At 43.3% G+C, this 13825-nt stretch overlaps 1 protein-coding gene across 3 annotated transcripts; it reads left to right on the top strand.

Moving 5' to 3' along the window:
- The first annotated feature begins 2392 nt into the window (after nucleotides 1-2392).
- LOC104389514 (chromosome unknown open reading frame, human C11orf54) lies at nucleotides 2393-13132 on the top strand. 3 transcript variants are annotated; one of them, XM_009998551.1, is made up of 8 exons: nucleotides 2393-2526; nucleotides 6213-6311; nucleotides 7351-7424; nucleotides 8159-8260; nucleotides 9218-9394; nucleotides 10099-10248; nucleotides 10831-10947; nucleotides 12959-13132. In XM_009998551.1, the coding sequence occupies exons 1-8, from the start codon at nucleotides 2469-2471 to the stop codon at nucleotides 13130-13132; spliced, it is 951 nt and encodes a 316-aa protein (XP_009996853.1). In that variant the 5' UTR covers nucleotides 2393-2468. The 3 variants fall into 3 exon arrangements, with proteins under 3 accessions (XP_009996853.1, XP_009996930.1, XP_009997009.1); XM_009998628.1 differs by lacking the exon at nucleotides 10099-10248 and having other exon boundaries at nucleotides 2394-2526; XM_009998707.1 differs by lacking the exon at nucleotides 9218-9394 and having other exon boundaries at nucleotides 2469-2526.
- Nucleotides 13133-13825: the final 693 nt, after the last annotated feature.

Below are 13825 nucleotides of genomic sequence, written 5' to 3'. Positions count from 1 at the left end.
CCCCCCCTGCCCGGCCCACCAGCAGCTCCCGCGCTTCCTCGCTCTCCGCTGCCTCGGACGGCCCGAACGTTCCGCTGAGAGCCCCGATCCGGCTCGGCCCGCCCGTTCCTGCCCTGCCGCCACCCACCCCTTCCCAGCTCCCGGCCGCTCAGCCCCCGCCGCCCTGCAGCCTTCCTGGCGCGGCATCTCCCTGCAGCCCGGGAGGACGCAGCCCCTGCAGAACATCTGGAAATCTCTTACTCGTGGTCATCGCTACTTTTCTCTCTTCTCACTGACTGTCCGCTTCAGTTTTCCTCGGATACTTCTTTCCCCCCACTGCCCTGACTCATCTCTATCCCGCCTGTCTTTTCTCAGCCTCTACCTCCCAAACTGCTTTTGATCCTGGACAATCTCCCCCACATCAGTAATACCGGGATTCCCATTTTATCTGTATCCTCATGTCCCTTCACTACTCTCTGATGGCTTTTTTCCTGCCTCAAAAAGAACAACTTCCAAAGTCTTTTTAGATGCTTGTTCTCATTTTGTGTTTGTTCTTGTTTTGTTTTTTTACCATCCCAAAATCTAATAATTTTCTTGTCCCTTTAGTATTTGTGTTCTTTCTTTGAAAGTCTTTTGTAGTGATTCAGTGTCATTCCACCCCTTCATGGTGGATCTTATTTGTCTGTTGTTGTCTCTTTCCAGGTTCTCCCAGTCCACACAAACTCCCCTGTGAATGCTCTTTGTGGTGGTGAATCACAGATCTGCTTCTCTTCTGTGTCCTTCCTGGTAAGGCTGCTGTCTGCCAATCAGATCAGGTCTATTATGGTATATCAAGCTTTTCCCACCTTCCTTGATTGTGGGGTGCTGACTATTGTTCTTCAAACAGTAGGTCATGGTCTAGGTGTTATATCTGAGCCTATTTATTTGAACTGTGTCCAAATCTTGCCTTTGCCTTTTGCACAACAGCAGTTCTAGCCTGTCTTCTCAGTCTCTTTCAGGACACTTCCAGCTGGTGTTGAGTGCTGGTACAACCTCCTTCTGGACATGGCAAAAAGTTCTCAAGGGGATGAGCATCATATAAAATGATACAGCCAAAGCCATCTTCTCATTTTCTTTCTCTGACTAATTACACCCTTTCTTGTGTTTGGTCCACACTTCAAGTCTGGGAGTCTGGTTCACTCCATTGACTGTAGGCTTCTACCACAGGCACCAAATCCATCCTGTGACTTCTCCACAGCCAAAGGAGGGAGGGAGTCACCTGTGGAGACAGATAAGACCAACTAAGATGAGAATTACTATACACAAGTAGCTGCCTTTTACCCTTTCTCTTATGCTTGTTACAGCAGCACTTTGGGGGGTGGCTGAGTTCAGTTAGCAGACTGCTATGATCTCCCAACTCTTTCTATTTCTTTGTTCTGCTGGGCTGTTTTCCTTTGTGCAGACTCAAGAGGCCTGTGGTATAAGGACAGTTACAAATTTTGACAATCATAAAAGCTAGGATATTTTTAAAATAGAAGTTAAAGGTATAGATAAACATCTAGCTCACATCATTGTCCTTCCTAGCAGCTCTTCCAGGTCTGGGAATGTAATTAGTTGTTTGGCTTTTTCCTCCAAGACCTGAAATCTGGGTAAGTGAGACCCATATTTTTTTCTGCTGTGTGCAGCAAGCATGTGCCTAAGGAGTTAATGATTGCTGTGGCTGATTTAGAGGTAGTGTATAATCAGCTGTTTCTGCCTTGAGCTAGTAGTTTGCTCTAATGGCTGACTTTGCCCTAATAGCTGACTTTGCTGTTGCAAGGCTAACTGAAATACACTTAATTTGTAAAGGGGTTCTTAAACTTATATTCAAACAAAACTTTTTGTGACTGACTCTGTAGCCATAGAGAGCCTGATGCTGCAGAACTTGCTGCTGTTGGTTCCTATTTTGCTGCTAAGCCTGCTCCCCTCCAGAAGGAGAAACACATGCCCAGAATTAATTTGAGACCAGGTCACAGCTGAGGTTGAAAGTCCACCATAGCCAATGCTGGAAAAGTAAATATTAAGGTAGGGAAGACCTGAGGAGGCAGTTAATATGCTCAGAAAAGCTCAGCTTCTTTCAAAAACAAATTATTACTCCAGGCTTACAAAGGACAGAAAAATCACCTGACCTGTCCCTTGAACTGGATTCAGCATGGGATGTGTTTTTCTTACACCCTGTTGTAAGCTTGTAGACTAGCATATCTAATGCTCTGAGCCAGTTGTAGGGCTGGCAGACATTATCTTCCCAAGCACAGAAGAAAATTAACAATCTTGAAGGTGTTAGTCCTTTTTATGGCAGAACTACAATTCTACTGTTGTCTATGTTTTCTTGATTTAAAGGGAAAAATATGTAACATGTTGAAAACAGCTTGTTCTAATCATTAAACTCTTACCCTTGTTGACAGATCAGTTGCTCCTACAGTGTGGTATCTTGTAATTTCTTACCTGAAGTAATCAGCACCAATTAGGAAATGGCCAAAGTCGAAAGGTTTGCTTTTCATGTTCCAAGTCTGGAGGAGCTTGCTGGGGGTAAGTCATGCAGTGTGTAACTTTTTATGAACTTATAATGTGCTCTTCAAACCAACCTTAAAGCTCTTATCAAAACGTTTCTGAAGCTAGGACATGCAGAATGTTCCTGCTCTCGGCACACTAAGATGTAAAAATAAAGGCACTATTTTTCTAGATGCTGTTATTTTCTTAAAGCAAACAATGACTCCTCACCCAAACCCCAGTGATACTTAAGCATACCAATAGGCTTCCATCACTTTAAAACTGTCTGCTGCCTTTTCAGATTTGTACAGGGGTTGTGAAAGTCTGACAATTACAGACTCACATTTGGAATCACCTGTCCTTCTCTACCCTCCAGTATTTCTTTATTTTTCAGAACTAATAAAAAAACCAGCTGACAAATACAGCATGGCAGGTGCTCTTCCTTGAACCTAGTGGGCTCCTCTTTTGGGGATTGCCTAAAAACCAGAAACCAGGCTGCAGAAAACATTTTATTTAGTTTGTTTCTTTCCAGAGCCTTCCTAAAATCTGCTCAGAGTAACAGAATGGCTGAGATTGGAAGGAACCTAAAGGTTGTTGTTTTTTTCTTTCAGAGAGGTCCTCAAGTTAGTCTGCCACTCTCCCAAGTCTCTGGCAGTGTGACATTTCCATGCTTTGAAAACTGTGGGCCCAGCAGTGGTGGGTGGTTCTCAATGCTTTTCTTGCCCAGTAGCTGTCAGGCTGGGCCAAAAGCCAGGGCTGCTATAGACTTGTGGGCTCTGCAGAGAACAGCGTGTACTTGCAGCAGAATAGGTTAAAACAGTAACAGAAAAAAAGGAGTCACAAAGCGGAGTTTTCCTTTCTCCTCCCTTGTCTGTCCTGAGGACCTCTTGCAAGCTATGAATTTTGGTGTTGTTCAGCTCTTCAGGATAATTTGAGGAGTGGCCTTTTATGGACTTTTACACTTACCAGAAGATATCGAGATGTATTTAGAAAACTGCTCCTGAGAAGTAAGGTACTGCTGAAATTCTGACTGGAGGAAAGAAAGGCATAGGAAAGTCTTCTGAGAAAATAGGGAACTGCCTGATTTGAGATCACGGATGGGATTTTCTATTCTTGTTGGAGATATCTGTGAAAGCAGACCCCCAAGCATGGAAGAACTTAAACCTTTTTGAAGCAGTGTATGTGAAGGCAATCCCACACTCAATTAAGTTTTGAAAGTTGTTTCCAAACAGTACACTTGTCTAAGTCAGAATCCTTCCTGTTGTTTGAGTGACTTTTCAGGTTTTGAGCCTAAAAACATTGGTATGAAGCAAAACCAAAAGTTTTTATTTTGGGTTGTTCATTAACTTTAGCACCATTCATTATTTGCCTTTAATGACAGTGCCACTTGACAGAAAATCTCCACATGAACATAAACATGACAGGCAATATGCTGTGATAGTTCCCAGACAGCAGAGACAGTTTGAGATTATAATCAAGCTATTGCAAACAGTCTAGTTAATATATGTAAAGAACTGCTTACCGCTTCAGTTAAAACTAACTTCATGCTTTGCTCTTGCACGATATTTGAATGTGAACATAATTGTCTGCTCTTGTGAAGCAAAATCACTGCTGAAGGTGCTGTAAGTTTACCCATGTTACTCCATATTGTGCTGCTTCTAGTGCTACCAGGAGCAGACAGTTACTGTATTTCAGTTGAATGATTTTTAGAATTCTTAAAATGAATTAATCTGGTAGCTAACAGTTACCTGAGGAAACTTTTGCTCTTCTCTGAAGCTCTGACTCAGGAATAAGTGCCTACAGACAGTAATATTTAAATCACTGGAGTGACTTAGGGTAAGCATAAGTACTTTAATGTATCTTGCAGAAATATACGCCTAAACAGATATATTTGTTGTTGTTAGTAACTTAGAATCATAGAATCATCAAGGTTGGAAAAGACTTTCAAGATCATCAAGTCCAACCGTCTGCCCTAGAACCTCCAACTACTAAACCATCTTCTGAAACACCACGTCTACCCATTTTTTTAACACCTCCAGGGATGGTGCCTCCACCACCTCCCTGGGAAGCCTGCTAACAGTTACCTGAGGAAACTTTTGCTCTTCTCTGAAGCTCTGACTCAGGAATAAGTGCCTACAGACAGTAATATTTAAATCACTGGAGTGACTTAGGGTAAGCATAAGTACTTTAATGTATCTTGCAGAAATATACGCCTAAACAGATATATTTGTTGTTGTTAGTAACTTAGAATCATAGAATCATCAAGGTTGGAAAAGACTTTCAAGATCATCAAGTCCAACCGTCTGCCCTAGAACCTCCAACTACTAAACCATCTTCTGAAACACCACGTCTACCCATTTTTTTAACACCTCCAGGGATGGTGCCCCCTCCCCCTCCCTGTAAAGCCTGTTCCAATGCCTCACCACTTTCTGTGAATAGTTTTTTCATAATATCCAATCTGAACCTCCCCTGGTGCAGCTTGACTCCATTTCCTCTTGTCCTGTTGCTGGTAATTAGGGAGAAGAGTCCAACACCTACCTCACCACAACCTCCTCTCAGGTAGTGGTAGAGAGCAAAGAGTTCTCCCCTCTGCCTCCTCCTCTCCAGGCTGAACAGCCCCAGCTCCTTCAACCTCTCCTCCTAAGACCTGTTCTCCAGACCCCTCATCAGCCTAGTTGCCCTTCTCTGCACCCTCTCCAGCACCTCAGTGTCCTTGCTATACTGTGATGCCCCAAACTGCACACAGTGCTTGAGGTGCTGCCTCACCAAGGCTGAGTAGAGGGGCAGGATCACCTCCCTGGTCCTGCTGGTCACCCTAATCCTGATGCAGACCAGGATGGTGTTGTCCTTGGCTACCTGGACACACTGCTGGATCATGTTCAGCTGCTGTCAATCCGCACCCCAGGTCCCTCTCTGCTGGGCAGCTCTCCAGCCACTTCTCCCCAAGCCTGTAGCACTGCTGCAGGTTGTTGTGGCACATCCAAGCCCTGAGCAGCCAGCTTCTCTAGGAGAGTGCTGTGGGAAACCTTGTCAAAGGCCTTGACAACATCCACAGGCCTTCCCTTGCCCAAGAAGCAGGTCACCCTGTCATAGAAGGAGATGAGGTTAGTCAAACAGGACCTGCCCTTCATGAACCCATGATGCCTGGGCCTGATCATGGGTTGTTCTGCATGCACCACATAACAGTACTAGAATGATCTTCTCCATCAGCTTCCCCTGTACTGAAGTCAGACTAACAGGCCTGCAATTCCCCAGATCATCCTTCCGTTCCTCTTTATATGTGGGGGTTACACTGGCTGATTTCCATCTGCGGGTACCTTCCCGGTCAGCCAGGACTGCTAATAAATGATGGAAAGTGGCTTGGTGAGCACCTTGCCAGCTCTTTCAATGCTCTTGGGTGCATCTCATCCAGCCCCATAGATTTGTGCTATGAGGTGTAGCAGGTCATTTACCATCTCCTGGGTTGTGGGGGATCGTTCTGCTTCTGGACCCTGTCCCCTAGCTTAGGGAGCTGGATTCCCTCAACATAACTGGTCCTGTTAGGAAAAACTGAGGTGAATAAATCATTAAGCAGCTCAGCCTTTTCCTCATTGTTCATCACCATGTTTCCTGCACTAATAGGGGATGGAGAGTCTCCCTGGTCTTTATTTGTTATATTTATAGAACTTGTCAAACTCCTGGTAATTTTTCTTTGTCAGTAACTTTACCATTATTCTTTATTACAGTTCTGCAGAAAGGGCTTAAAGAAAACTTTGCTGATGCTCAAGTCTCTGTTGTAGACTGTCCTGATCTGACTCAGGAGCCCTTCAACTTTCCTGCTAAAGGTAACCTAGCATTACTGCTTTCCGCTAAGATTTCTCTGTTTCTTTCTACCTGATCCTACTTGGTTTTGATGTTCTAAAGATTCTGGAAGAGCTTAAATTGTTTTTCAGGTAAAGTATATGCATGAGAGAAGAGCTACATTTTATTCCTAGGTTTGCTTCTTAGCTAATGTAGGAAAAAGGACAAGTCATTACCAAATACTTGTCCTAATTTCTTTTCTTAACACATTATTGCAATACTCACTTATTTCATAAGCTTTATTTAGTATACTGAGAAGTTTTTGAAATAAAGTTATTATCTTCCAGAAGGAGAAATTTTTAGAACCATGCCAGTCACTATCTGAACCTAAGAAACTGGACTTCCATTAATTTTTTAATTCCTGCCATTCATGCGTGTTGGTGAACTGAAACAGTCTTATTGTGAGTGGGATTAATCTTCTTTGACATTAGCTGTCTGGAAGACAGATGTATCATCTGTGCTACTCATCTGAGTTCCCTCTGTCATCAACACAGTGAGAGAAACACCCTGTGAAGGTGATTCTTCTGTTCTTAAAATTCATGTCCAAATGTGTAGGATCAATTGTTCTGAGTCTTGGGCATCCAGCTTTGCTGAAATTTTACAAGTGGAGTTGCACTGAAGGGTGCTCACTGTGTGGAGAGGGCATCTTACTGGAAAACTGGCAAATGGCAGCTGTTGCCCCCTGTAATTTAGTTATTTTTTTTTTTGTGAGAGTGAATATTTTACAATAGACTGCCTAGCATTAAATCTTACTGTGAAATATTTTACAGGTTACTGTCCTTGGACTTCTTAACAGTGCAACACTTCATCTAAGCTTGCTAGGGAGACTGTTCTCAAAGGGTTTCAGAAGTTTGAGGAGCCAGTTCTTTGGTGGTTTAGATCAAACTGTTTGTTCATTTAAGAATCATAGAATGTTAGGGGTTGGAAGGAACCTGATGATCTGGAGACCATCAAGTCCAACTCCCCTGCCAGAAATTATTAGGAAAAAATATTTTACCAAGCTAACTGTCTGTATTCTTCCAGGAATCTGTGGAAAGCCCAGAATAGCAGATGTGGGAGGTGTTCCCTACCTCATACCTGTTGCACAGAAAGAAAAAGTGAGTTTTTGCTGCAGCTGTGGGGTTTAACAGATTTGTCAAAATAAAAGCAATATCTTGTTGAAATACAAACAAAACTAAGGACCAACAGATACTATAAGATTCCACTTGTGAAAGAGACTTTTCAGTGACTGATTCTGACTGTTAAACATAGACTTAACGTAAGGATATCTTACACGTTGTAGCAAAAATAACATGTTGTGGCTGATGGTTCATCTTATCCTGCCCTCAAATACAAGACAATTTTGGAAACATACCATCCGTGACAGCAGCCATGGAAGGAACTACTAAACAAGGGGCTTGTCTGCATGTTTCTGTATGTCTTGCTGCACACCTGTGGTTTCAAGCCATGCTTCTTTGTTAAAACTGGCTGTATTTGCATTTTCAGGCCAACACTGGATTCACACTACTGTCCTTTTCTAAGAATATCATGCCTCCTTTCTAACACATCACCCTATTCTATGTGATATTCCCTTTCAATTTTTATTTTACACAAATATAATTTTCATAAGAACAATAACTCAGTTTTGGGGTAAAATGGCAGAACATACAGACAGACTCTACCTTTCAGAACTACCAAATGCTGTGTTGTTCAGAAATTGTGTTCAACCTAATTATCCAAAATAGTAATGAGGACATTGTAAATTAAATGCATGCAGAGGTTACAGTGAACAGAATGACAATTCCAAATCAGAGCACCACACCAAAATCTAAGGATTATTTCTCTTTGGCAGGTTTATGATCTAAACACAGTTGCAAAAGACATAGAGCTGCCTGGAGCCTTCATTCTTGGAGCTGGAGCTGCTTCATCTAGGATTCTTGGAATAAATGCTGAGGTCAGTAAATAAGTGTGATGGTTCTCAATGAATTCATAATAGTAGAGCATCATAATAGTAGAGTAGTTTCATGCTGGGTATTTCCCATTTACAACAAAACATTTAATAAACAACTTTCATGCCAAAAAACCATAAAATACATTCGAAGGATTTCAGATGAGGGCCACCCAAAAAGCTGCATACTATTCAGATAATAAAGGTTAATTTTTAACTTGTAATTCTCCAGGAAGCATGTGATTGCTTTGAAGCATGCAAGAGACAAGATTTTTTGAAACTGTTTGACAAAGACCTGATCAGACGTTTTAATGACAAGATTCACAAATTCTTGTCAAAGTTACTGGTAAATACCTGTGAACTCCCTGTCTTTGCCTTCTTGGGTGGCTTTGTTTTACCACTGTAAATTTCAAAGATGCCACATACAAAATGGTCAACGTCAGGAGAGGCAGGAGATGACAACTGCTGCCTGTGGAGACTTTGTTTGGCCAGAGTCTTTTCAAGCATAAACCTCTGGTCTTGCTGTCTCCTTTTACCGCATTTATTGGCAAATGAGATAGTTCACCACAGCATTCAATTTGTGCCACTATCATAGTGTTCATTATGTTCCACTGAGAAAGTATTACACAGAATTCCAACACTTGCTTGTAGGCCTGAAATCTCAATGGTTAGACTTCTTTTTTTCCTCTTTATTTATTTTTTTAAAACACTAGCATTCATTATCAAATAACATTAAAATTAACTCTCGAGAAAGTAAAGCTGCTGTCTGGAGTTTTCACTTAGACTACAACATAATTTTTCTTACCAGTACAGACCTCATCTTGAGAGAGACAGTTGTGTGACAAAGGGGATTATTTCTTGGGTTCATGGTCCAAAGCTGGAATTGCATTTGACTTCTGTTCATTTGACTGACTCTTATATGTTCTTAGTGACAGACTTATTCTTACATGTTCTTTTTCTCAGCTTATCCCTATTGTTCAAACAAAGAATGAAAAAAAGCCTGCTGTAAATGGGAGCTACGTTGCTCAGATAAATCCTGCAGATAAAGGGTGCCTGCTTGAGAAATACAGCAGTAAATACACTGACTGTGAGTTTGGGCTGTTGGCCAACCTTTATGCCAGTGAGGGCAAACCTGGCAAGGTACGTACTTGGATCAAAGGGGACTTTGCTTGCAGAGCTTTGTGGCTGAAAGGGCAGTCATGTTTTGGTGTCCTATCAGTTTTATGTGATAATAATAAAGTAATCCTTCCATGAAAGAAATATCCAAACTTAAGGATGCAAAGAGAGGAAGAAATTGTGGAGACAAAAAAGCATTTGAATTTTTGAGGGATAAGTATTAGTTTACTAAAACTTGTCCATCATAAATAATCCGTCCAAATCCAGTCAAAACTAGCAATCATGGTTGTTCAATGTACTTGTGTAAATCAGCACTTGCCTAGTTTTTTGTAGAAGTGCTTCCCCCAGTACAGCTAGCATGCAGAGCTGTTGCCAAGGCGTCAGATACCTGACTACTGTGTGGAAAATGAGCAGCCTTCTCTTTTTCCAGAAGTTTCTTTAGAACAGAGTTGAAGCCAGCTGGTGGACAGAAAGAGTGTGCTCATGTGTGAGTAAATTACTTGCTGCCCAGCACCCTTCACAGGCAAAGCTAGTGTTGGACAGAAAGTCGGGAAGGAGAGTTGGTCAGGTCAGGAAAGATGGAAGTGGAGCAGCACTTGCAGGGAAACTCACATTTTCAGAAATTTTTGTTGGTTTATAAGCTTGGGAGAATTTCAGAGCAGCTTTCTCAGACCGTTGGAGATTGTTGCAGTGGGAGATGGCAGTGACAAACTAACTTTATTCTCCAGGTCATTGAAGTGAAAGCCAATGGAAGAACTGGGGAACTTAACTTTGTGTCTTGTCTGAGACAAATTTTAGAGAAACACTATGGAGAAAAGCCAGTTGGGATGGGTGGTACTTTTATCATTCAGAAGGGGAAGGCAAAGATTCATATTATGGTAAGTTCTCAATCCATAGAACTTTCTCCTCCCTCTGGAAACAAAAGTAAAAATCAGGGTGTAACATCTTAGTGCCTCGACTTTGTTTTGTATTTTTTTATGTGTGCATAAGCTGTTAGGCTAAGCAGTGTATTGAAGTGAGGAGTGACATTACAAAACTGATGTTACAAAACTAGTGATTCTGTATTACTTGGCCTTAATACCATCATCTTCTCTTTTGAAATCCTTAGACAACTAAAGAGTTGTAGAACTATGATAAAATTAATTGAAATTATATTAACTGAGATGAGACTTACCAGAAGCAATAGACTTTTTTAAAAAATAAGTGAATTTCTAAAATATATTAGGAGGAGAATTCTCACTTTGGTAGTTCTCCCTCCACTTGTGCAATCAAAGCAGCAATATTCTGGTCACTTTTCTTTCTGGCAGGAACACGGTAATGGGCACTGATGAGCTTCCTTTAGGCAAGAAGGAATGTGAACAGAGTAGTGGAGAGGGGAAATGTGAAGGAAAGCTGCTAGAGCAAAAGTATCTTAATACAAATGTTTTCCTTTCACTTACAAAGTTTTACTTTTGCTGTAGCCTCCAGAATTTTCTGCTTGCCCTCTGAACACAGATGAGGATGTGAATAACTGGCTGAAATTCTTTGAAATGAAGGCTCCACTGATTTGCCAGCCTGTAATAGTTTCCAGAGATCCAGTGAGTCACTTTTTCCTTTCCAAGTATAAACTGAAACTTGTAATGAATTCTGTCTTAGGTGTCATTTTCCTTTTAAGAACAGGAGTATGTATATGTTGTGTTCAACTCTTCCAGAGGTGATCTAACCAAAGAGAAGCTTCTCATTTCTGTCACTTGTTTGAATGAAGGCCAGGTCAATCTGTTCTGTAACCCAGTGGTTGTTCATAGGGGATTGAACCTGATGGTTCCATTCCAATTGCATGTTTGTGTCCCAAAACCAGCATCATAGTTTGCATTAACTGCTGGCCACACCAGGAAAAACCTCAAGAGCATGGAAGCTTGTTCAGCTGTGTGCTTTTGTAATTCACTGTCATAAGAACTGTCTCTGCTAATGCTGTGTTGAAACGTGAGGTCTGCGTCTCACTGACAAAGATTGCCCAGGGAGGTCGTGGCTGCCCCATCCCTGGAAGAGTTCAAGGCCAGGTTGGATGGGGCTCTAAGCAACCTGATCTAGAGGGAATTGTCCCTGCTGGAGCAGGGGGGATTGATCTAGATAAACTTTGAGGTCCCTTCCAACCCTAACCTTTCTATGCTTCTATTATTCTGTAGCTGCTAATGCAAATTAAAGTCTGCAAAGCCTCTTGCTAGAAATTTCTCTAGCATCTTCCACAAGGACTGAATTCAGCAGCAAACAATTCAGGATTAAAAAACAAAAATCTGGTTTCAAAGGCCATTAAGATGTTAATCATTAGGAAGACTATTTAAGAGTAACTAGGAAACCATAGATGAAAATAACTATTTTATAAATAACAACACAGTTTTAAGTAATATAAAAACATTTTTCCAGTTAAATGAGACATGCTGTAGGCTTGGATATGTCCAAGAATGTAACTTCACTGTGTGATTATGTGGCAGCCTTTGGCCTAAGGCTAAATTGTGTGCATCTTGCCAGAATCAGCTGATGAGTACATGGAAAGCAGCCATCAACAGCTGCTCCACTCAGAATCAATGCAAGTTGTGTAGTGGGTGCAGCTGGGTACCTCCCATCTGTATCCACTGCCAGCTCAGCAGCACTTGGCTGAGCCAAATGGTTTGGAAATGTTGGAGTGTCACTACAGAGATCCCAGCAGAATCACAGAGTTGTAGAATGCCAGGTTGGAAGGGACCTCAAGGATCATCTGTTCCAACCTTTCTAGGTACTACTATGGTTTATGTGAGATGGCTCAGCACCCTGTCAAGCTGAGACTTACAACTGTCCAATGTGGGGGAATCTACCACTTCCCTCAGGAGACTATTCCAATGTTTGACTGTCCTCATGGTGAAAAATTTACCTCATCTCCAATTGGAATCTCCCCAGGAGCAACTTGTGCCCATTACCCCTTGTCTTTTCCACGTGACTCCTTGTAAATAGGGAGTGTCCATCTTTTTGGTAGCCACTCTTTAAGTACTGGGGCATGGTAATGAAGCCTCCCCTAAGCCTTATTTTCTGAACAAACCCAGTTTTCTCAGCCTCTCCTCATATGGAAGGTCCTCCAGTCCTCTGATCATCCTTGTGGCCCTTCTCTGGACCCTCCCCAGGCTGTCCCATCCTTCTTGTAGAGCAGGGACCAAAATTGAACACAATACTCCAGATGTGGTCTGACAGGTGCTGAGTAGAGTGGGATGATGACTTCCAGCAGAGGGTGGCACTCAGATGTCACAACATTACTCATCAGTATCATCTTGCAGCCCAGAAAAACAATCATAACCTGGGCTGCATCAAAAGGAGCACGGCTTGCAGGTGAGTGAAGGTGATTCCCCACCAGAAGTTGGGGGCTGCTAGGATATTTCTAAATTCTTTTTTATTTGCTGTCCTATGGTAAAGCCTTGCACAGCTCCTCTTGTCATGCTGAGTTTCAGAAGCATCTTGCAAGGTTTCACTCCCTCACGGTTGGCGCGGGCCGAGAGAGGCGTGAAAACGTGCGGGATAAACGGGAGAGAGACAGTCCCAGGACGTGTAACAGCACGTCCACTGGGCTTTCTGTGGTGGCAGGGCTTCGACCTGCGCCTGGAGCACACGCACTGCTTCAGCCAGCACGGGGAAGGAGGGCACTACCACCAGGACACCAGCCCGGACAGCGCGCAGTACCTGGGCTACCTGCTGCCCGCCGAGCTGCTCTTCCGCATCGACCGGCCCCCCGAGACGCACCTGGTCGGCAGGGACTGACACGGGGGGCTCAGCCCGCTCCTCCTCCCCATCCTCCTACGATGTAAATGCTGATTTTTGTAACGCTTGAATGATGCACGTTGATCAGTGAAGAATAAACACGGGAGCAGGGCCCTGCTGGCTGCCTCCTCCTGCTTACGTGCAGCCCAATGGATGGAATTGGGAAACCCACTGCAGTGTTACTTGTGTCTTTTGTGGCTATTTGGCTGGGCATCCTGTGTGGGCATAGCTGGTGACAGGGAACCAGGAGTGAATTTATGTTGGGAATGGGCAATTACCTCAGCTTCTGGCCAAAAACAAGGCTGTGAAAGCAAAGCAGTGATGTCCAGTGACAGGACAAGGGGCAGTGGGTGCAAACTGGAGCACAGGAGGTTCCATGTGAGTATCAGGAGAAACCTATTTACTGTGAGAGTGACAGAGCCCTGGAACAGGCTGCCCAGAGAGGCTGTAGAGTCTCCTTGGCTGGAGACATTCAGACCCCCCCGGACACGTTCCTGTGTGATGTGCTCTGGGTGACCCTGCCTGGCAGGGGGGTTGGGCTGGGGGAGCTTTCCAGGTCCCTTCCAACCCCTGGGATTCTGTGAAATCTGCAGCTCAGAGCTGCGCGGCCACCTCAGCGAGCAAACCCAACGGGGGTTTGCCCGGGGGAAGGGGCAGGACGGCAGCTCCGCGCTGCCCGCGCCCGCGGAACAG

Source organism: Chaetura pelagica, unplaced genomic scaffold (assembly GCF_000747805.2).
Source record: "Chaetura pelagica isolate M959 unplaced genomic scaffold, ChaPel_1.0 scaffold100, whole genome shotgun sequence".
Lineage (NCBI taxonomy): Eukaryota > Metazoa > Chordata > Aves > Apodiformes > Apodidae > Chaetura > Chaetura pelagica.
The sequence above is the reverse complement of the archived record's forward strand: the minus strand, read 5'-3'. Positions and strand labels throughout refer to the sequence as shown.

Excerpts from the sequence above, each read along its gene's own strand:
- LOC104389514 (XM_009998551.1), top strand. The coding sequence starts at position 2,469 with ATGGCCAAAGTCGAAAGGTTTGCTTTTCATGTTCCAAGTCTGGAGGAG. Across the intron at positions 7,425-8,158 it reads CTGTTGCACAGAAAGAAAAA|GTTTATGATCTAAACACAGT; the intron begins GTGAGTTTTTGC and ends TCTCTTTGGCAG. Across the intron at positions 10,249-10,830 it reads AGGCAAAGATTCATATTATG|CCTCCAGAATTTTCTGCTTG; the intron begins GTAAGTTCTCAA and ends CTTTTGCTGTAG.